This window comes from Daktulosphaira vitifoliae, unplaced genomic scaffold, assembly GCF_025091365.1.
Source record: "Daktulosphaira vitifoliae isolate Bord-2020 unplaced genomic scaffold, ASM2509136v1 Scaffold_1, whole genome shotgun sequence".
Classification (NCBI taxonomy): domain Eukaryota; kingdom Metazoa; phylum Arthropoda; class Insecta; order Hemiptera; family Phylloxeridae; genus Daktulosphaira; species Daktulosphaira vitifoliae.
Genome location: NW_026099572.1, coordinates 40,026,997 through 40,050,840, shown reverse-complemented (window position 1 = coordinate 40,050,840; position 23,844 = coordinate 40,026,997). Strand labels below are relative to the sequence as shown.

General features: G+C 26.5%; 1 protein-coding gene across 1 annotated transcript in view; it reads left to right on the top strand.

Annotated features, from left to right (window-relative positions):
- The window catches only part of LOC126894865 (uncharacterized), a 71,396-nt gene that overhangs the window by 35,780 nt on the left and 11,772 nt on the right, over nt 1-23,844 (top strand). The window contains exons 2-3 of the mRNA XM_050666168.1: nt 6,042-6,540; nt 9,245-10,150. Of these exons, the coding sequence (XP_050522125.1) occupies nt 6,095-6,540; nt 9,245-10,150 (1,352 nt within the window). The 5' untranslated portion in view covers nt 6,042-6,094. The remainder of the gene's footprint in view (nt 1-6,041; nt 6,541-9,244; nt 10,151-23,844) is intronic.

The following is a 23,844-nucleotide window of genomic DNA, read 5'->3' as shown; positions in this document are numbered from 1 at the left end:
ATTAAAACTTTACATATATCTTAAAAAAATGATTTATGATGATAAATAATGAATTTACTTAAATTTGAAAAAAAAAATTTATCCCCACAACTTATCTTCTTTGTGTAAATTGTTGTGGTAAATAAAATACTCGAATTAAAATTGTTGATTTTAATTTGTAACTAGGCTCCGGCCATTTAGGGCTCAGCCTCAGGTCTTACAAGACTCACGCGCCTTCGGCGCATAAGCCACTTTGGTCGGTAGCTTACGGTATTTTAAATTTAACAAAGAACACTCTATTTTTTCTTAATAATGTGGACTGTATTTTTTTGCGATATAACTCACATTTCACATCCGAATAAAACTTTAGGTGCGCCGGACTTATCATTCGATGTCCGGTTTACGACTAACTTACAATGCAAAACCTACGTTGGACCGCCTTCTACCTATTCTATAACAAAAGTATCTCCTATTTTCCCCAATATCAAACAAGATATAAAACTTTAAATTTTAAATTTTTTTAAGTAATATACATGTATAATATATGAAGGATTACTAATATAGATAGCTAATTGTTTTTTTGTGACGTCGGATATTCGCAGATACACAAGACTTATCATCAATTATCTTTATCATTAGATATGCTTTCTGTATTACCAGTTGGTGTATTTATAAACTCACAACAAAATGCATTACTGCCATAATTTAAACTTATCTGTTGATAAAATTGTTAACTGACTGATGCGATCGTGTAATGCCATCCTATGTATGGAATATTAATCCTTAAGTAGCAATAGCTCTAACTACAATTTTTTTGAAAATGACTATTTGGTATGAAAATTATCGTATTGTCTTTACGGCTAATTCTTGTAATAGCGTTATTGTGATGAAATGATTATTTTCCCTTCAATGTATATATAAATGATTAAGTATCCTTTATACTTAACTGTATCTGTCTATAAAAAATATTATACTTGATTGAAATTTACTGTTATTGTAAATCCACAGCAGACGTTTTACATGTATATATCTCTTTTCTGAATTCAGCTAATATTTTTAGAAATGAAGGTCTTAATTGGTATAATTTTTGATTTTTGCATAATTTTGATATAATTTTTCATTAGAAAATGTTTATTTCAATATCAGTTCAAAAATAATAAAAAATTTAACAATAAAATCTGTGTTGAGTAAAACGAAAATAAAAGCTAAAATCTTAAATGAATTAAATTAAGATTAAATAAGTGCAGAAACGGGGTATGTTTATTATACGTTTTTTCTTCAATCAACAAATTTTAAACTTAATGTTTTCTTAATGTCTTCTTAATACACTCATTATTCCTCTGCGTGTATGGGACTAAATTGTGAAGTAAAATAAATTTGCCAAAAATTTGACATAATTCCTTTCTGAACTTAGCAATTCAAGTATGATAACACAAAAATAAAAAATGATATGTAATAATAATAATCGATTTTTTGTTCGTCCTGGAAATTGTAAATATTGAGTTTTATATACGTTCCTACACAAAGTTAGGTTATCGGTGCTGGTTCAGAAGTTACGTCAGTGATTATTATTTGATCGCGTTATAAAGTTGTCCGTAACGAGTTACTGTATATCGTAATGACTATACATGTCAAAACATACGACTGGTTCAAAGAAACTCTTGCCTGTTGCGTTGGTTTGTCATTACAATACACAGCTGATGATCATGAAAATCATGTCACGCAGCATTACATTGATGAATAATTGACACCAAATAAAAAAAAAAATGAGTAAATGAAATAAATTTAAAAACTAAAAAAAAACAATTATTTCTGTATATATTATATTAATACTTTTTTATAGTAAATTAATGCATTATTTTTATTTTAATAATGGTTTCAATTATTCTTTCTTTCACTTCTTTTGTAATAATTTTACCGAATATTTATTTGGTATTCTACAGTTGCAATACCAATGTTTATGGCTGGCATGACATTAGGATGGCCGTCTCCGATTATGGATTATACAAAAAATGGACTAGTACCAACATTTCTGTTGTCATCTATGATATCTGTGGTAGTGGCTTGCATAGATATTGGTAATTTTATCATGGCAATACCAATAGGTCGCCTCATGAAAAAAAAACCCCAGCACAGTGGGGTTGTGGCACAATAAGGACATAGTTGGGTCCAGTATAAATGATTTACGACTTTGATTAAAATCTCTATCATAAAAAATGCTTTGATGCAATGCTGTAGATAATGCTTAATTTTAAAAATTTAATAGATTATTCCAAAAACTTTATGATCTCCTATTTCCTTATTTATATTCTGATACAAGTTTTATTATTTATAAGTGTAATATATGAATAAATAAATATTATAAATAAAAAATTGTATTGTTCAAAACATTTATCAAAAAGTTATAGCATTATAAAGTTAAAAATATAAAAAATTTTTTTTTTACAAAAATCGCATTTTTTTATTTACTTTGATGTCTATTTTCGTCGTGAAGACAAAATAAAGTCCGACATTTTTTTTTTAATATTTAAGTATATTACATTAGTTTTAATTTTTAATTTTAAGATATTTATAAAAGTGTCAGTATTTTCGGAACACTTTCAAAAGTTAATTTTTTGTTAAAAAGTTATTTTGAATCATCCTGTGGTCAGGTAAAGAGTCAGATTTATAAAAAAATATACCAAATGTAAGGTGAAGACATCATGCGTCTATAAAGAAAAATTTTTATCGATTTGATTATTTTTAAAAAAGTTATGGCAATTTTAAGTAAAAAAATCAAAAAAAGTCGAAAATTAGCGATTTTTAAATTTGTAATTTTTTGAAGATTTCCCCCATTTACGGGAAACGAGGGAAATTTTTTCAATTTTTGAGGGTAATGTCTTCGACTAGATACTATTTGTGATCTTTTGATGTGTCATTGAAAGAAATCGATCCCGTTAGAGCCGAGAAAAAGTGTAACAGACATAAAAATAGAAAAAACACATCATAGTAAAATTAATATCTTCTCAGCTTCGCATCGAAGCTAAATGTTAATTTATAATAGAAAAATTAAATTCTATATAACTCTTGGTATTAAAATAGATGCTACAATTAAAATATTCTGTTACTATAATGTATAATAACTATGTTCTTTTTATACATTGTTAATATAATAATACACAGTTATATACATTGTTATACTATAATATACTAATATTCAGAAATATTAGATGCCTAGTTTCACATATGAGTTGTTGATTTTCATTTTAACCTATATTTTTTATATATTAATACTTGTTTTTAACTAATTAGTAATAATAAAAAATTAAAGGCGATAGAAAAAAATTAATTTAAGATTTAAAATCAACGCAAAAAATTGACTAAAAATAGTATAATTTTCCTGAAGGGCATGTTCTCCCTTTATATATAATTAGTACGAATGTACACGATGTAATATCAATATATGATCTTGCCTGTTTTGAGCCGATTCTATCCATTTACGATACGGCACGACCTAGTCCGGTTCAAAACATTAAATTAATATTATGTCATTATGCGACTTTTGAACTGGGCTAAATTCGGATCAGATTGGAATAGCTCAACTTGAATTGTTTTACCTATGACGTAAGTGCTATAAAAATAGCATAAAATAAACGAGATATGTCATCAGTGATTTCCAGAATATTTGACCCGTTGGGTTTATAATACCTGTGTTATTTTATGCTAAAACTCTTTTGCAGAAAATTTGATTAGATAAATTATGAAAGGGAGCCCCTTTCCTTTTTATATACATATTTTACTACCATTAAAATTTACCAATATTTTATCTGAAAATATTTATAACTAACATTTAAATCATTTTTTTTTTGTAAAATGGGTATTAAATTTAGTAATTACACAATCCCTCTTATAGGACTATATCGTTTGACTTAAAATTTAGACAAATTAATTGATAAAAAAATATGTAACGACAATAATAACGATAATATTTTACACAAAAATAACATTTTTTGTTTAACTTCGGAGGCCGTATAAGGCATAAGGTATGAACTTATTTAGCTAATAATTAAAAAATAATATGTAACCAATAAAATGTGTAAATTATTATTATTTCGGAGTAATTAAATGAGTTATGATAAGAAAGTAATCCTGTATTAAAAGATGTTTAATTTCTCAATTTATAAATAGATAAATCTTTTTTAGGTCCGTTACTTATCGCTTATAAAAGAACCAGCTTAATTTTATCTTAGATATAAAGCTGAGAACATACTAATTTTATTATAATGTGTTTATTTATTTGGTAACTAACGCCCAATTGTCACAAAGTACTGTAAAAATACAAATATGGATACATAATGAATTTGAAGATAGTACAAATTATTTTACTGTTAAACACATAACATATACTAAAACATTCAAATATACTATTAAAAATTGCATCAGTCATTTTAACAAGGTTAAATTGTTATAGAAAAAGTCAAAAATACAGAATTACTTGAAAATAACATACTGTCGATTGGAGAAAATTTTGACGATAAGTAAGTGTATAGAACGTTTTTGATACATGAGTATTAGTTTGAGGGACATTTAATAATATAAGGATGAGTAATTCACGGAAAATAATTAAATAATTTAGTGATTTATATAACCAAATCACATCGTATAATTTTCAAACAACTCAATGTTATATGCTCTTGCTAGTTCTTCTAGCAAAACGTTAGTTTTACTGGTCTTAAATGCATATACTCTCAAAAATCGATTTTGAACGTGTTTGATTTTATTAATTAATCTAGTTTGATGAGGATTGAAAATAATTGAATCATTTTTTAGTATGGATCAGATTAGAGTGGAATATAATAATTTAAGGATATAAATATTTTAAAATTCTGAACAATTACACCTTATAAAACTGAATACTCGAAGAGCTTTATTACACATCCTTATTATGTGATTATTAAACAATAGAACATCATTATTTGAACTTAGCTTCGATACAAAGCAGAGAAGGTATAGATTTTACTATGATATATTTTTTGTATGTTTGTAGCCATTTTTTCTCAGCTTCATCGACCGATTTCTTTCAACGATACGTTATGATATCATAAATTGTAGATAATTGAAGGTATTGTCCTTAAAAATTGACAAAATATCTTTCGTTCCCTGTAAATGGGGGAAAATTCCAAAAACATATCTCATAAAAAATTATAATTTTTAAAGCCGGTAAATTTCGACATTTTTTTAACTTTTTTACTTATCATTGTCATAATTTTTTGAAAAATAGATGAATCATAGTATCTTTAAGAAAAAATACTTTAGTAAATTCCTTTTTTTTAGATATTATTTTTTGAAAATCTTACTCTTAAATTGGGGATTCAAAATTGCTACTATTTTATAAAATTGACCTTTTTTTTTTGACCTTTTCAAATTAACTTTTGAAAATGATCCGGAAATACTTTGAGTTTCAAACATATGTTTATAAAAGCTTACAAAACATACAATTTTTGTATTAAAATTATTATTTATATGTCGTATTTTTTCGGCTTTATATTGCAAAAACTTTTTGAAAATGTATGGATTTTTACAATTTTGTTATTGGTCCACGCGTATAGTTTTTAGTCATGTTATTTTTTGAATTATTATATAATTTACAAATGGTACTATTTTTCTGGCAAACTGCTTAGGGAGCAATATTTTTTTTACATAACATATATCGCACCCGGCGTATCACTGTACTTCTATCAGAATTAGTGGTCTATATGTAAAGACACCTCCAAGTGCTTAATGCATCACAGGCTCTTAAGCCCAGTGGGCACCGGATCTGGAATGAAACCTCAGCTAGGCATAGCATAGTTACTTAAATAAGCAAAAAAAAAAATATATGTTCATAAAGTTATTATTATTTTAGAAGAAATCTAATGGTCAGCAAAAAATCAATTACCCCGTAAGTGTTTCAGTCTACCTTAACACAAAAGAGTAACTTATGTGGCTTAGATGTTTATTATAAATTTTTGTACTAATAATGTTTGTAAACATTTTGATTGTTTTAAAAATTGATTATTATTTCTTCTATTTAATTATTTTAGAAAGAAAATACTATAAACATTCTGGTTGAAAAAAATTGGTTAAAATTCATATTATGAATAAAGTCTTTGATAACAATAACAACTCTGACAGTGATGACGGAGATTTTCATTCTTCGTCAATTGCCATCAATTACAAAACTAGAAAGCGCCTATCAACAACTGCAGTTTATACTATAACCAATAATGAAGCTGGCCATGAAGGTGGTACTTGTACATGTTGTCGTCATGATATAGTACAACGACTGCCTCATTTTGTTAATAATGAAGTTAAGCAGCAAAAACCAAGACCACACACATGGACTTTTGGCTCATCAAAAAATCGAACATTTTCTAGCAGTTATGAACGTGCCATATCATCCCTTTTGTGGCAACCATACGAATGCCAATCATCAACAAATTTTTTCAACGATGATGGTGATGTAACTATTTGGCTTAATAGTTCTAGACGAAATGGACCTTTATCTAGAAGATCTTCGCTTAGTTTGTCTACCGTTCAAAGGTTAGTCATATATAATATTTATTAAAAATTTAATTTTCAAGTTAAAATCGTAATGATTCCAATTATTAGTAGTAAAAATGTACTACAGTGTAGTATAGTATAGTGAGCCACTCATTTGTAGTTAGCATAATTTTAACATTTAATTAAATAAAAAGAAGTCTAAGTTAAAGTATGTGCTTAAAAAAAACATGTTTAAATGTTAATTTATTCACTAAGAAAACATAAACAAAAAAATAGACAACAAACACAAAAACGGTAGTACATTGAGGACATCGCATAAGTGAGGCAAGCATAATTGATAACTGAGGGTGATTAAAATCATCATCATAAGAAATGCTTCAATGCAAATTTTTAGATAGTGCTAAACTTCAGCAGATTGGTGAATTAATCTAAAAGCAATATCAACTTCTATTTCCTTAATTATATCTTGATTATTTGTTATTTGATTTACAAATATAATATTTGAATATATACTTATTATAGTAATTATAATTAGTATGAAATTGATAGTTTTACAGTTTTATTTAGATTAGTTTTATAGTTTTAATCGAATACGTCTATAGGAGATAAAGTCACTAGGAGTATATAAGGGGTTTACCCGGTTAGGGTGTCAGTATGTGTTTAGCGTTGATAATAGTAACATTGTTTTTAACTACCTATCCATGATTTTTTAGTAATTTTTTTTATGACTTTTTGAGTTAAACATTTTTTTTTTTAGGTAATACTTTTAGTAAAGATTTAATTTTAAATAATATTAGCCGCAAGTGATCAATTTTTGTTATATCTTGATTAGTGCTCATTGATTTATCCATATAATATATGAATATATAATTATTATAGTAATTACATTTAGTATGAAATTCACATAATTTTTATGAAATGAATGGTTATATCATTATGAGAAATTGTAAGGTAATTTAAATAAAAAATCGTCTAGCTATGGAGTTTTCAAAATCTAGTAACAGTGTAATATTCAAGTTGAATTAACTTAGTTATTAATTAACAACAATATTTTTTAATTCATTACGTAAATTAATATAGTAATTTTAGTATATTAGGTCACTATTACGCCTTATTTGAGTTCTCAAATCGTTTTTCATAAAATACAAACACATTTATAAAATTTATAAATTTATAAAATAAAAATTCATATTGTCATGAATTAATTCATTAAAAAGTTATAATTATAAAATGTATTTACACAAAAGGTTAAATGTTTTAATTTATTATATTTATAATAATGTAATGTACTATGTTTTGTGAAAATGCAATGCCATATATGTATATCTTATAAAATTTTGTATTGTTTTAATATTACATTATTTTATTTGATTTATATTTCACGAGAAAAAAATCAATACCTGTATGATTACCAATTATGTTTATTAGTTAAAATATTTAACTGTATACGTATAACTGACAACTTCAGGTAATCCTCATACAAATTAAAAAATATCTTAACCATTTTTTATTGATTCGACAATATATATTTAAGTTAGTTAAGTTTAAATCTAATTACTTTAAATGAAAATTTAAATAATTTTATGTATAATCATCAACTATTCTCCACTGTAAACTTATAACTACCTTGTGCTCACTTATATTGACTAGAGTGTAGGCGTATTGCAACAAAATATTTGTGAGCTCTATTTACATAATTTTATACCTTCTTTAAAAAATATTTCTTTACAACAAGAAATATAACTTATTTTATTTTCAGGGGGAAATAGCAGAATTTTAGGAATCTAAGCAGCATCAAGTCTCTCCGGTTTGCGATTAATCATAAAATCGAATTCTGACTAGATTTAATCAATTTCGTTGACTTGTCCACCTTTACACAATGAAATAATACTAAGTCATATATTTTTGTTTGATTTTATGCAAGACTAATTGGAATGACAGTTTTAGAGAATAGAATACCGAAGACCATTACAAAACATCTGTTTAATGCCGAATCCTATTATCAGTGACACGTACCCCTAATTTTTTACAAATCAATAAACAAGAACACGATCACTAATAAAATGTCAGAGGTGTTAATAATAGGCGTTAATAAGGAGAGGCAAAAAAGAATTAAAGTCCGAAAATTGAAATCTCTCTTCTTATCTCTCCAAAAAATAAGAATTTTAAGGGCTCACGCCAATTATATAAGTTTGATTTAGCTTAAAGCCCTCTTCCTTACCCTAAAATACCTACAATAACCTAAAAGTCAGATACACTTCGACGATCTTTATTGTAAAAATTAATTGATAGTAGACTGTAAACAATTATAACACTATTTTATGTTAATTATTTATATTGCTACGATATTAATCTACTCCAAAATATGATAATTTTATTAAACGATATTCGGAGTAAATTTTATTCGAAACATTCAATTAATTATCCTACTCGGAGTAACTGTCATCGTACCAAAATCAAACATTTTAGAAACCAGGTATTCGCAGTAATTGTTGTCGGAATAAATGTACTCGGATGATTTTTTTACAATGTGGGAGTATATGATAGTCGGAGCATTATCTGTTCGTGGCAATCTCCGTAACCCGTTGAAATATAATAATTTTTTTACACCGTAGTTAGTTTTTCTCTTTCATATTTTTTAATTTAAAAAAAAAATTGAAATTGGAAAATTAGAAATGCACGTTTTAAGTATTTAAAAATGTTTAAATGTCTGTATAGACTCATAATTTATATTATATTTCAGGTCGGAAGACTTGTGTTCGTCATCAGTGTGCTATCTGTTGGAAGGCATTGAAGATGGTACGATATCTTGCTGGTGTTCCATGGATGACCCAGATTCTATTTTATCGGTTGACTCAACTGGTTGTGGATTACCACCGCTTGGATCGCTATTGCCGCGCCTTCATCGCCGAAAACAGGACTCGATTGCTGCTGCGCACTCGCAGTCGATCCAAACACTGTTGTTGAGTGATCGCCGTTCGTCGTTAGTTTCAGTGCCGTCACGTACTGCTATCGGTCCTGGTAGCGTTGGTGTTGGTGTGAGTGTTTGTGATAGTGATCGTTGGTGTTGCGATAACGTCGAAAACGAAGACTATTACGAGAACGTGAACCGCAAAAATGTCGGTCGAGTACGTATCGTGATGAATAATTCGAGCGATAGCAACACAATGCACGGCGGAGTTTCTACGTTAGATACAACACCGAATCATTCGTTGGTGTCCGACATTAAACCGTCAACTCATGCAGCTGAACGAACGTACGCTTCAACTGAGGCACAGACGGACGAGACGGCCTGTTCATCTGTCTACAGAGAACAGCGACGTCGTGAGCGACGGGAACGTCGTCAACAACAGCGGCGCGTCCATCTGCCTGTGCCAGCACAGTCTTTCACACATGGTACTATGATTGTACCAGTCGATCATTCAGACAGGCTGCCGGACCTACTGCTCAACTCGCATCTGCCTCCGCCACTTTACACTACCGTCGGTGGTGGATGTGAAATTACCGCCCGAACTAACCTTCAGGCTGCTTTATTACCCACTTTTCAGCATCCCAATCATCTCCCCAATGTCGCTGCTGTGCCTACTATTTCTAATTCGACCGGTGGTTTTCGGTTACCTTTTGGATTCATTCCTTCAAGAAGAAGAAGGTGAGTACTTCTCATAATATAAACAGGCGCTTCATTAACAGTTCTTGTGGTATACATTTGTGTACCTAAAATTCTGTGTTAACATTTTTTACAACTGTGGCCTTGGTGATTCCCTCCTATTATCACCTCACCCACTTCTAAGTACGTTGTAGGCAATGCGATGTTTAAGCGTATTTAAACNACGTTGTAGGCCATGCGATGTTTAAGCGTATTTAAAAATTGAAATTATGCACTCGAATGTAAACTTAACAAAAGTTGCCCGATTATAACTCAGTCAACACAGGCAAAATTATCATTCTCATTGATATAAAAAAATAATTTAATCTAATCTATGGCGTACAGTAAAGTTCTAAATATTTTACACTTTTTAAAAAATGTTACGAGTTAGATTGTTTTATTAATTTTGAGCTGTTTTTTGAAAGCCTTTCTGGTGCACTGGTTCGTGCAATCCGATAGAGTCTGACGACTTTACGCACATAGTTATATTTATGGGTTTAACACTGAGCATTATTATTATCGCAGCCGAGATTATCATCTCAGTTAGTGTCGATGGTTTGCTGGGTAAAAGTGTTGTGTTTCGTGGTGGAGTAGAACGAAAGCAACGACGATAATCGTCTAAACTAATCCAGTTTGTTGCTTGTTGGAAGAAAGGGAAGCATAAAACAGTGAAATGCACAAAAATATACGTGAGCAGATTCACAGTCGTGCAAGAACTCATCAGAATTGCTCATTGTCTTATTAATAGTATTTTTATCATTATGTAAAATTGTAATCTTTAGTCCGTTTTCGTCAGTTATAAACGAAGTATTATAAAATGTTATCTACTCACAGGTTTATCTACTAGTATTTTTTTTAAGTACAGGAATTTTTTTTCATAATCATAATTTTGCCGTTATTTATTCATACCTATTACAAATAATTTAACATAAGTTTGAATACTGCTCATTAAGGGATGGCTGAACATTTATTAGCAACGATCATTAAAATAAATATAAATAGCTTTATTAAGATTGCTATATATTCAGTTAATAAATATTGATTTATAATGAGTAATTAAACCATACTTAAAGGTCTGTAATGTAATGGCAATACAACTGGTAGATTATTTTTCCCAGACAATGTCCGAATATTTACCTGACTCACTGTACACATTGATCGGTTTAATCACCCGATTACTTGCAAAATACAATATTGGAAAAATAATTTTTGATTATTATTATTTGATCAGTTGATAATTACTCTTTAGGATCACTCCTTACAACTTGTAGGGTGTTAACTTTACTTTTAATGGTAGCGTAAATATTTTATTAACTAATAAAATAGAAAATTATCTAATTAAGAAAATAACAATTTTTGGATCTGTACTTTAGATGTCATTATAATTTTTACACCTAGACGAGCCGAACAATACAGACAGAAGAGCACCCACTTCTCACCTTCAGTCAATACTTAAAATTTTAAATAAGTTTTGAAATAATGGTCCGCAAGTTTTTATTGAATAGTCATTTTCTTAATTATATAATTATCTATTTTGTAAGTTAATTAAATAGGTTTGTATCATTTTAATAAATTAAGTTGACAACTCAATTTGTTATGAGGGATGATTCTAAAAAATAATTTATAGCTGATAAATAAAGAAATATATGTAATTAAAAAAATGTTTGGGACCAGTATGATTAATTAATCATACTTATTAATTTGAAATTTGATAAAATTATTTATAAAAGCTAACATTTTTGAGTGTGTTAATAATATCTTCACAAACCTAAAAAGCATTTTATATAACAATTTTTAGACAATTTTGATCAACACTCTTCTCAGAAAAGCTTTCTTGTCGTTTAAAATATTTTGGTGTAGCAATGAAGCAATTAAATAATATAGAGGAATTCAATAGTCTGTTTTTAAGATATTAGATCTTATGTTAATTTAATTTATAATTATAAAATAATTCTATGTTTTTTCTGTTTTATCTGATAATGTAAAATATTATTTTTATCTTAAAAAAAAAATTAGATAATGAAGTCTAACATCAAATTGGTTAATGTTTTTTTCAAATGTTATTTGGAATTTTGTTATTAAAATTCTTGAGAGTAGAAAATCAGTATTAGTTCAATGAGAATGGCTCGCTCAATCATAGTTTTAATTATATGTAGAATGAATATTATTATTGATAAATCTTTTTTCTTAAATAAATAATGATAATTTAATATCTATTTAAGTAAATTGATATTAATTAATATATCGCTTTCAAATAAAAGTAATCAAAGAAAATAAATTATAAATAGTTATAAAAAGGCCTAGAAAAATGATGTCCTAAAAACCTACACTTAATTAATTAACTGTTTTCAAAATTGAATTTTTCTTGAAAATTAATTTTAAGAACTGAAACAATATAAGTATTCCAAAATTAAAAAATATTAACTTTTAAAATAATGAAATTTAATATCTATCTGAAAAAATTAATTTACATGTTCAGAAGTAAAAAAGTTCCCGAAATTTCAAGATCGGATTGGGTTAAGTTGGCTAAAAATTCTAGCTAGCCAGAAATATATCAGAACTGCAATTTAATACCAAAAAAATTGATATAATTGTTACTAAACTGATAAATCATTTTACTATGATGTGTATGTTTTTTGTGTCTGTTGCTACTTTTTTTTGTGTTTAAATTTTCGGTATTATATTTTATTTTATTAATTTTAAATTGCTATAACTATTTAAAAAATGTATTGGTTAACTTAATTTATTTTTAAATACTTTATATATACCTCTTTCATTCAACATAATTTTTTTTAAGACGAACCATTTCCCTTTATACAGAAACGTTAAAAACATACAAATATTTTATATAACATACGAATATAAACATTTTTCAATTTAACTTTTTAAAATGTTCCGGGAGTTCTCCGAACTTTTAAAATCTATTAAATTAAAGCTTAAAATTAACAAAAAATACTATTTTGAAATTCAATTGAAATATTCAGAACTATATCTCGTATAATTATGTCATATTTATATTGTAGTTATAATCTATAATATATTTATATTCATAAACATTCTAAACTTAGTTTCGCCTATTGTTTTGTCCACTGATGTGTCTTAGATTTTTTTTTATATGTAAATATTCGGTTTTACTAATAAGTAATAATTAAAAAAAAATAGAGGTAACAAAACTAATTTAATTGCTGTGTTTGAAATCAGTGCAAAAATTGGTTTTGAAACAGTATATTTTAGTTACTCATTAAAATTGATTGTAGACCAGTTTAGATCTCACTATTTTAAATTATTATCTGAAAAGTTTTGCATCAAGCAATTTAATTTTTATAGACTTTTTCCATAAAAGTATTGAATTATACAACTACTTTATAATTTTTATAATTTCTCCATAAAATTTACTATATTAAATTATTTAATATCAATTTCATACTATGATTTATTACTATAATTAAAAATATCAATTACTAAGTATTTATTTATATATTACACTTATATATGAAAGAACTACTAATTAAAATACATTTAAGGCAATAAGTGTTGATGCTGCTTTTGGAATAATCCACCAATTTCTTAAAATAAAACACTATGTATAGATTTATATCGAAACGTTTCTTATGATAGTGATTTTAATCACTGTCAGATATCTTTACTTGTGCCAACAATACCATATCCCCACTGTACGACGATGATTTAATTTGAATTTTTTTATTCTGTAAACAATAAATTAAACTATTAAATTATCATAATTTAATAGTATCTAAATTATGATAAAAAAAAACACAAGTTACAGTCATTACATGTACTTAACAATCCGTTTATTGGCTAATGGTAGTTATAGTTATGATTGTGATGGTTAACAGAAAATAAAACATGATTGCTTAAATTAACACATGGTACATTTAGTCCTATTTTCATAATTGATATGAGAAATAATTTAGAAGATCGTAATTAAATTTTAAATCGAAGTATATTCGACGATCAGCTAAGGTTTGTAGATGAAAAAAGAGAGTATATATTTCAACTCTAAGTTGAAACAGTTATTCTTATAAACTTGACTTTTTATATTGATGTATACTATATTTTAATATATCTTGAGTGTCAACAAATATGCACAAAAAACTAGATTAAACTTATTTCTTTTGTCTAATTATACATAATTAGGTTGTGTATATGAAGAGATCCATATCTTGTAACTTTATGTTGGAACATTTACCCTTATAAGTTAGGCATTATTTATTTCATATATTCTCTATTGTGACTACTAGTCCGGATTGAAATGTATTCCATTATTATTATTATTATTATTATTATCGTATAGCATATTATGCAAACATTACATAGATCTTGTTCCACATAAAAAGATTATATAATAATAATAGTTTACTTTTATGTATCCCATAAAATACTATCGCACTCTAATATCGAACGAATTAAAACATATATGCTTTAATATTAGAGTTACTATAGATATAGTTACTAGAGTTACGGTATAAGGTTTAAAACAATTAAAACTTTTAAAATCGCAGAAGTGTCTCGTGAAAAGTTTTCTAAGATATGATTGACAACTTTTCACACTCATCTCTGACTACGTCCAAAAATTTGTCTTCATGAGTTATTATACTGAGATCCGCTATTTTGGAATTTCATTCATGTTGGGTTTTTATAATTTAAGTTATGATACAGACCTCTTAATTTATTTTTAAAAATTGAGCTTAGTTTTTTTATCGCGTATTTGATGAAAAACAATGTTTTTTGCTTTGTGGTGTATGAATGTTCAACGAAATGGAAAAGAAAGATTTTTGAGTTATATTTAATTTAATAATATACCTCCTAAACCAGTTATGTTTTAAAAATCTTACGATACTTTTAAGTATAAGTGTAATCTAATTAGATGTGTAACGGTAAACTAGCCGCTTTGATGCGTGATAATAAAGAAAAATTTCTTTTGGCGACCGGTGACCATGAAGACTGTAGTTGTATACACATAATTGATGTAATACGCACATAATCGGTTGGGTATCTATTAATCCAAATAAATCTGCGTAAAATATCATTTACGAACTTCTTACCAATCATATTTATGTTTACTTCTAAACATATTCAGAACGATACCCACAAATAGTTAATATTAATAAGTTAATATTTCGCTATCGCTCAAAATTATGTTATGAAAAATTTGTATAATCTAATTAATTGAGATACAATTTTAATTTGTACAAACATTTTATTTTTAGAAACGAAGTTCCTTGCGATAGGAAGGGATGTGATACGAGTTTTGTGGCGTGACCTAATTCACAAATATGCATAATTAATAAAAGTTAAATAACACCTATGATATATGAGCTTTATTTGAGTTTTAAAACCAAAGTTCTTATAATGTATAATAGGATTAACTATAAAAAGGCGAAGGTTTAGTGAATATTATTGAATTAGGAATCGTTGCGAGTTTTACTACTAAATACATTTTAAAAATATGCCATTCTTACATGAATTTCTAATTCGTTAAAAAGTAGATTTTAGCCTGTGTGATTACGGTGTATTTTTCCCTAATTACTTATAAAAACAGGGTTATTACTTAAACGGAAGTGATAGAATGCTGTATTATTAATTTGTAATTAACCATACTTGACAATTATGTCTAAATATTATTTATTTGCTAATTGTAAAAACTTTTTCCAGAATCATTTAAACACATTCGGTTTTTGTTTACGATTANGTTATTACTTAAACGGAAGTGATAGAATGCTGTATTATTAATTTGTAATTAACCATACTTGACAATTATGTCTAAATATTATTATTTGCTAATTGTAAAAACTTTTTCCAGAATCATTTAAACACATTCGGTTTTTGTTTACGATTAGGATCCTTTCATAACATAGACGGTTATTTTACATCAAGTAATTTTTCCATTAGAGTTAAATTTTAAGAGTGTCATACTGTGTTTTCTTTGTACCATTCTAATATCAATAATGTCGATTTCATTCAGTTAATGTTACAATAGACCTAGATGTTAAATTTGTCAGAGTATGTTTGTGAGAGTTTCCCTTAAACTTCAAAAATAATGTCTAGTTTTTTTACGCAATTCAGTTAATTTTGACAAATAGGAGTAGGAAATTCAGTATTTTTTAAAATCGTTATTTTTCATAGTGGGTAACCATAAAAATTTGTCTATGAATTGAGATTTTTACTTTTTTATGCATATTGAAAAATTATTTAAATTGAAAAATAATTTTAATTACTGGATTATATACATTTATGTATATAACATTTCGTATATTATTTTATGAATCCTCTGTAGTAGTGTTATTTCAAACTAAATTCTAATGATTGCAAATCTGACTTTGACTACAATTAATTATTACAATTCAATTTCGTCTTCATTTTTTTCTCATCGCCCATGAGTAAACAGACACATGTGCGATAGAACCTTAGCATTTTCGTAATAGCAACATAATTATTAAGGTTTGTGAATACAGTTTTTGAACAATGCAGTATTTTTTACAGAAATATTTTTCGTGATATAATATATCTCTATCGTCAAACCTTTTATGTAATTACGATATTTAATATAACCTATTTAGTTTAGTTGGTTACACCAATTTAGTAGCCCATTTAATACTACGTATTTCTCAAACAAGGTAAAAATATAATATTTTATTTTGAATAATATGTTATATTATTGAAGAACTTATTTCTTTTTTTTAAATAGTTAATCAGCCAGTGTTTTTGCAATAAGGTTTATGACAAATTTAATGATTTTAGAGCATTAATGTGAATGAATTGCTGTATCATATTGTTATTGGTTTATAATGTTAAATTTTTACTTTTTAATAGATAAATATTTCTTATAGTATATGCAATATATTTTGATTATTTACATAAAATTAATAAAATTTAGACCATAAGTTTTCGAATGCGTTGGAAATCAAAACAAAACCGTAACTTTTTAAAAATTTCTTGCTAAATTTTTCTACACTCGAAGAAAAATTAAGGTAATTTCAAAAGTTATTCTAAATCATATAGTATCCAAATTTTAAGTAAATAATATAGTAATAATCAGGGTTTGAGACTATACATTAAAAAAAATTTGTTTGGACCATTTCCGAGACACTAAACTCCTTGAAAATGTATTTTAGGTATACAGAACGGATCTTACTGACAACTCTAATAAATATATAATATAATTGAAATTCCACTGTAATTTTTTTAGAGCAATTTTTGCATTCTATATTAAAAATATATCGATAAGGACAAAGAATAAGGCAGTAACTCACTTTTTCTTATTTTTCACATGACAAAAAATAAAATTTATTCTCTGATATGTTTATCGATATTCCAAGTAGTTGAATTCCGATTCGATATTTTGATGAAAGTTATTACAAGAAAAGTAAAACATAAATCCAAATACCTCATTATCTCTGCATTTTGTTTAGTTACTACTTTATTCGTTGCGCATGGCGATATATTTTAATATTTATTTTTAATAATAAAAAAAATGAAAAATTATTTTTTTTTATTTAATTCACTGATGAACACACAAAAAATTGGTAAATGCAAAATTTTTTCTTTTATTTATTTGATTATTTTTAATCATTCAACGTCTTCTCTAAAAGCTTTTGTCAGAAAGAACGGGAAAACCTGAATAGCCTAACGCAACTGAATCGAACTGTGGTAGTAACGCACCGAAGCACGACGCGTTACCGACTAAGTTAGGCGAATCGCATATAATATTATAAGCAAAATAATATTTATGTTTATTTATTAAATAACAAATAATTGTACATAACTCTAACACAATATGGATACATAACATAGTATAAAAAGTAGAAAGTACTATTAAATAAAATTATAGATTTTCTTCCCGAGACTAATTTATTACAGATAATACTTGGATTAAAAATAAATTAAAACGACCAACCAAACTATAACATCAACAATTGTTGTCAACTATTGCTTTATATTCTACAATTCATTCAAGCACAAGTAATGCTTGATAAGTATTTACCTCCAACCGGCGGAAATAAATTATAAATGTTTGTAAGAAATATCTTCCAAACTTAATATTAAAACCCTAGCACAATGGGGTGGCTACATAGTTGGGACAAGTGTACATGATATTTGACTATGATTATTATCATAATTATCATCATCATAAAAACGTTTCGATTTGGTACTGTTAAATTTCGCTATAATTTATATATTTATAATTTCACAATGTCTATGTTTTAAAAATTCACTAAAATATTAAATACTTGTTAAATTATTTGTTTAATTGAAAATAAAGTAATTTATTACTTTATTACTATTTATATTGTTACTCTGAAAAACGATTTCTCGTAGTACAATAATAATAGTTAGGATAATTTTTATAATGTAGTACACTTCAAGAGCTTTAATTTGATATAGCCACCATATTTTGAATTTTAGAACGTGTTTGCCGCCTTTACTTGATAAAATAAAAACGATTTTTGATAAATACTTTTAAAATTATTTCAACGTACTATCCTGGCAAATATATACATTCAACTTGTCTCAACAAACTTTTAATGGTGATGAAGTCACATCACATGACGAATATGAATAGTATAAAATATTACTAAAAACAAAATACATTTATTATTAACATTTTAATATCATTATATTTTAAACAAATTCACAACTAGTTTTAGTTAATTTGATGTTATCAATATTTATTCAACTACAACAACTAAAGATATTTTCATAATTTCGCGTTTTCTAAGTTAACATTGACAATAAATAATTAACACCAAAGATTTTATAAAATAGGTAGTACTACTGCTCGAATTTTCATGTTTAATTACAGGCGCTCGTTCAAGCATAGATAATTTTTATGGAAAAAGTTATACACTCATGACTAGTATTTAGCGTGAAATGATTTCGTTTTCTTCTGTCCTTTTCTCAATTCATATTTCAATACTAGATGTTGTAAAAAAAAAAAACACAAAAATTTAAATTTTCATAATACTACAGATGAATTACTACTATACATTAATAAGATACTTTTTACCAAATTTTTTCTTAAAATCGACCTTATAAAATAAATATATTTTATTTACATTTTTCGTAAATTTGTCTTAATTAAAAATATGATACGTTGTATTATTTTTGTAAAATATTAATTGAATATAAAGTTACCGAATTTGCCATGTATTCTTGACTCATACTCTAATATTACATAGCTTACTTTACACTATAGTTATTCAACTTGTGTATTAAAAAATTTCAACTCTCTAACTCCTCTATGTTGCTATATTCAGACGATCTTAAGTTGTTTCGTATTGTTGGTACCCCCAAAGATGCTGAGCTGTTTCAGGAAGATTTAAATTATTTTTCCATAGTGTATCGCACGCGTTAACTATAATATTTCCATAAGGATGCTTTTTGATGCATTCTCACCATTTCATGAGCATTACATAAAAATCCAGAATACAGCATCGCCAATGTAAGGCTTCATTAGTCGAAGCTGTAGAAATTTAAACAGCACTTAAAAAGTTATATTTCTCATGTGTACGATTAGTATTTGATTAAAAGTGTGATGTGTAGTCTCCGTATGCAGTTGGAAAAATAGAACTGATTAAGTCATTGAGTTAGTATATCTTGAGAGAGGCATTGAACATGAGTCTTATAGTCTCTTATAGTCCTCTGCACCCCTACTTGAATCTTGGATCACTTGAAATAGAGAATAAAATTTTATTTTTGTTTTATTTTCAAATTAGTAAATGATTTAACATATTGTCCAAATTAAATTTTCATGTTACTAATCATGTCATCAGAAAATAAGATATTTTTTGTGCCATTCCAATGTACTAGCTATGGTCAATGCTTGTCCTACAAGGTTTTGACAAATCACCATAAGAATAGTAAATTAATTTTACAGATCCTCATTGGATACCTATATACTGAGTGAAAGTTTTAACACTCAATTCTCTTTAAAATAATAATTATGCTAAGAAATTTATTTATTAGTTATATATATATATTTATTGTATCTTAAAAAAGTGTCAATTTTTTTATTATTGACAATATATCTAACTAGCTTATAAAATAAAAAAAAATTAATTAAGAAAATGACTGGTCAATAACAACTTTTAAACTAGTACTTTGGAATTTATTAATATTTTAAAATGTAAACTGAAGGTGAGGTGTGTATTATGTTATTTTTATCACTAGACATTTAGGATGAGAAAACTAAAATTAGCAGCTCCCCTTAGTTCTTTCCTATTTCTCTAATCATAGCGGTCACTTGTTATTAACTATAAATCTTATTATGATTATTTATATATATATATATATATAAATGTTATTATTTTTTTTCTATTCCTATCTCAATTCATCTTGAACGGAAATTAATTTAAAAATGATATTTTTTAAGAATTTACTAGAAATTATTTTTGGCTAAAAGTGAAAACTGTCGAGGTCAGACTAAAGCTAATTTTTTTTTTAATGTGCAATATGTCTATATAATAGTATATATAATATAATGTATTCTAATATGAAATGGATATTTCAATGTTCTTAAATAAGAATGTCATATGGGGAGGGGGGACAGCTGGGGCTTTTGCCTCAGTCTAAATGTTTAGTACATATCGGGGTCGGTTGGCCTACATTTATTCTAAGCTTAACCCAACCGAGTTATTTAAATGTAATCTATGAAACATAGTGAAAATCCAAATTTTAGTCGTGAAAATAAAATATTATTCGATAAAAAAAAAAAAATTTTTTCTCCAATAACTTTTAAAATAGAACTATTTTATTATGGAATATAAATTGCAAGTAAAACAAGTGGCTTTGTGAAATTATATGGTGGTCAAAAGTTTGCCCTATTCTAGTATAATTTGAAATAACACTTCTAGTCTTAAACAAGCTAATAAAAATGATGTATGTTATGAAACAATTACATGAAGTACTACCATTAAGTAGTACTTGTAGTATGATTGAATAAGGGGGAGCCTGTGAAAACGCCTTCTCTTATTAAAACGCAAACTTATTAAAATATAATCATCAAAATCGCTTTGTATAAACATACAAATTATCCCCTAAATATTGTATATATGAAGAAACTTTAAAAGTTTCTCTATTATCATTAGAGATTCCTTTATCGAATGTTTTATCAGAATATGTAATTTTTTTTATAAAATTTTAGCCACCATCTTTTGAATTTTAGAACGTGTTTGCCGCCTTTACTTGATAAAATAAAAACGATTTTTGATAAATACTTTTAAAATTATTTCAACGTACTATCCTGGCAAATATATACATTCAACTTGTCTCAACAAACTTTTAATGGTGATGAAGTCACATCACATGACGAATATGAATGTCATCGAGCAGGAGAGTTGTGAATGATAGTAGAAAACTTCTTTTTATGATTTAGTAAAAAACGTACAACGGTTTTTGTTTTCTAAAAAAATTATTTAAAGTATTATTTTTAAATTAAAAAATATTTAACTCAAAAGCGACTAAAATTACTAAAAAATCGGGGATAAGTATTTCGGGAACAATGTTACCATTATCAATGCTAAACATATACTCAGTATGTGTTAACGCTTAAGATTACTATACTTAATTTTTCATAAAAATTTACTGAATATGTTACTGAAGAAAGTAAAAAAAAATTTTGTTCAATATTGTATTTTGAAAAAAAATTTTGAATGGTTTATGATAAACCAATTACCTCGTATAATATTTTTAGGAACTATGATGTAAATAGTAATGTAAAAAAACTATTTCTAAGGGTAATTTTTAGCCTAAAAACCATGAGGAGACTGCTACGTTTATGACCTTTTACTCATCATTAAAAAATATAAGACTTAAAAAAATATTAAATCGCTCCCTAATATATTTTGCCAATCTAGTTGGTCACTTTCGATTAATTAAGTGGTTGATGGTAAGGGAATCACTCTGTACATAATTTTTTATATTTTTAGAGAGATTAATTATTTGACAATAAAAAGTTCTCTCTATCTCCAAAAAATAGTTTTTAGATTAAAAATTCGCAAAATGATTTTTTTATCATTAAATTTTAAGGTAAAATACATTTTTTTATGTCTATGTTGATTAAATACATTAAAATAACAGATTCTGTAAGATATTTTAATATTAGTAAGTGTTAAAATTTTGTTAATTATTGTAATTATTATTGTTATTTTCTCTTTGAATATAAAATCTTGATAAATAACGTAACTAGTGTCCGATAGACATTATTTGCTATCGTGAAAGTGGTTTGCCGTTGTTAGTGTTGCTGTGCGGCATAACATGGCAACGTGGCTTTGTTATGATTCGTGACAAAGGAACCTACTTTACTCTCTATCCACTGTACCAAAAAACCACAATTTGTTATCGGTTTGCAGATTTTTTTACATAAACGACTATCAACTTGGTTTGGTGTGAGTCTCAATCATTAATTTAATGTATTATCATCTTAGAACTCCGTTGTCACCATGAGCTATACTATTTCTTAATGATAACTGGGATAAGTTAAATTATTTGAGTTAGTGTACATAAATCTAATCAAATTGTTCTCTGAGTATACATTGTTATAATGCAAGATAAAACATATTATTTTTATTAAACGTATTTGTTTTAAACATGTTATAAAAACTAAAAAAGTATAACCTGTCGATGTTCTGGCTAGATATCTCGAATATTTAGGTAACAAAATATATGAAAACTTTTGCATTACTTATAAGGTTATCCGAGTAATAAACATAAAACTCTGTTTTTAATTAGTGTATTTGTAATAAATCAATGAAGATATTATTACAGAATTTCGCATTTTCATAAAGTAACCATTTATAATTACATTTTATTAAATATAATATACATATAGATTTTATTTAAGTATTATGTACATGAATAATTTGTAAGTTAAAAATTAGAATTTACTTCATCTTACGTCAATATCCTAACTAATAAATGCAATAATATATATAATAGAGTTAACCTATTTCTTACATAGGTTGGTTGCTTATGGTAAAATGATGTCAATTTATCGAGGACGCTCGCATTCACACGGCCGCGACTACAGCTATTGCAAATATGGTTTTTGAGTTGTGAAACTCGCTGGATAATTTTTTTAGTTCAAAAATAATTTATTAAATACTTTTGTGGTTATAGTATCTTTTACTAATCTAAATGTTCCGTTTTAATTTATGGACTTATTTATCGTTTATATTGTAATTTTTCGTGGATTAATAGCATGTTGAAAGATAAAATATTTATACGGTAGCCTTGTAAAACCACTAGAATGATTATTGAAATATTTAACGAATAAAAAATGTATAGGAAACATATAGGTAAGACATTCGTTTTGTATGCGCTGACGGACGTAACGGGGCGTGGTTTTTTGTTAACCTCCTAGTGAAGGAGGGATATAAAATCTTTCAATGTCAACTATAACTACACATAAAATGATGTTTTTTATTATTCAAAGAATTGGTAAATAATATAATACTTGCAGATACTCATTAATATAATAAGCGAAAATATCTACTTAACACAATTTAGAATATTAATTTAAGGGGTATTTAAGATGCATTAGGTCTGCCCAAATTTAATTATGCATATATATATATATATATATATATATATATATATCAAGTTTAAGGTTTTGTTTTTATTTGACACTTCCAATGCCTTAGAATCAGTTGAATCTTAGAAACGATAAATTTAAAAAT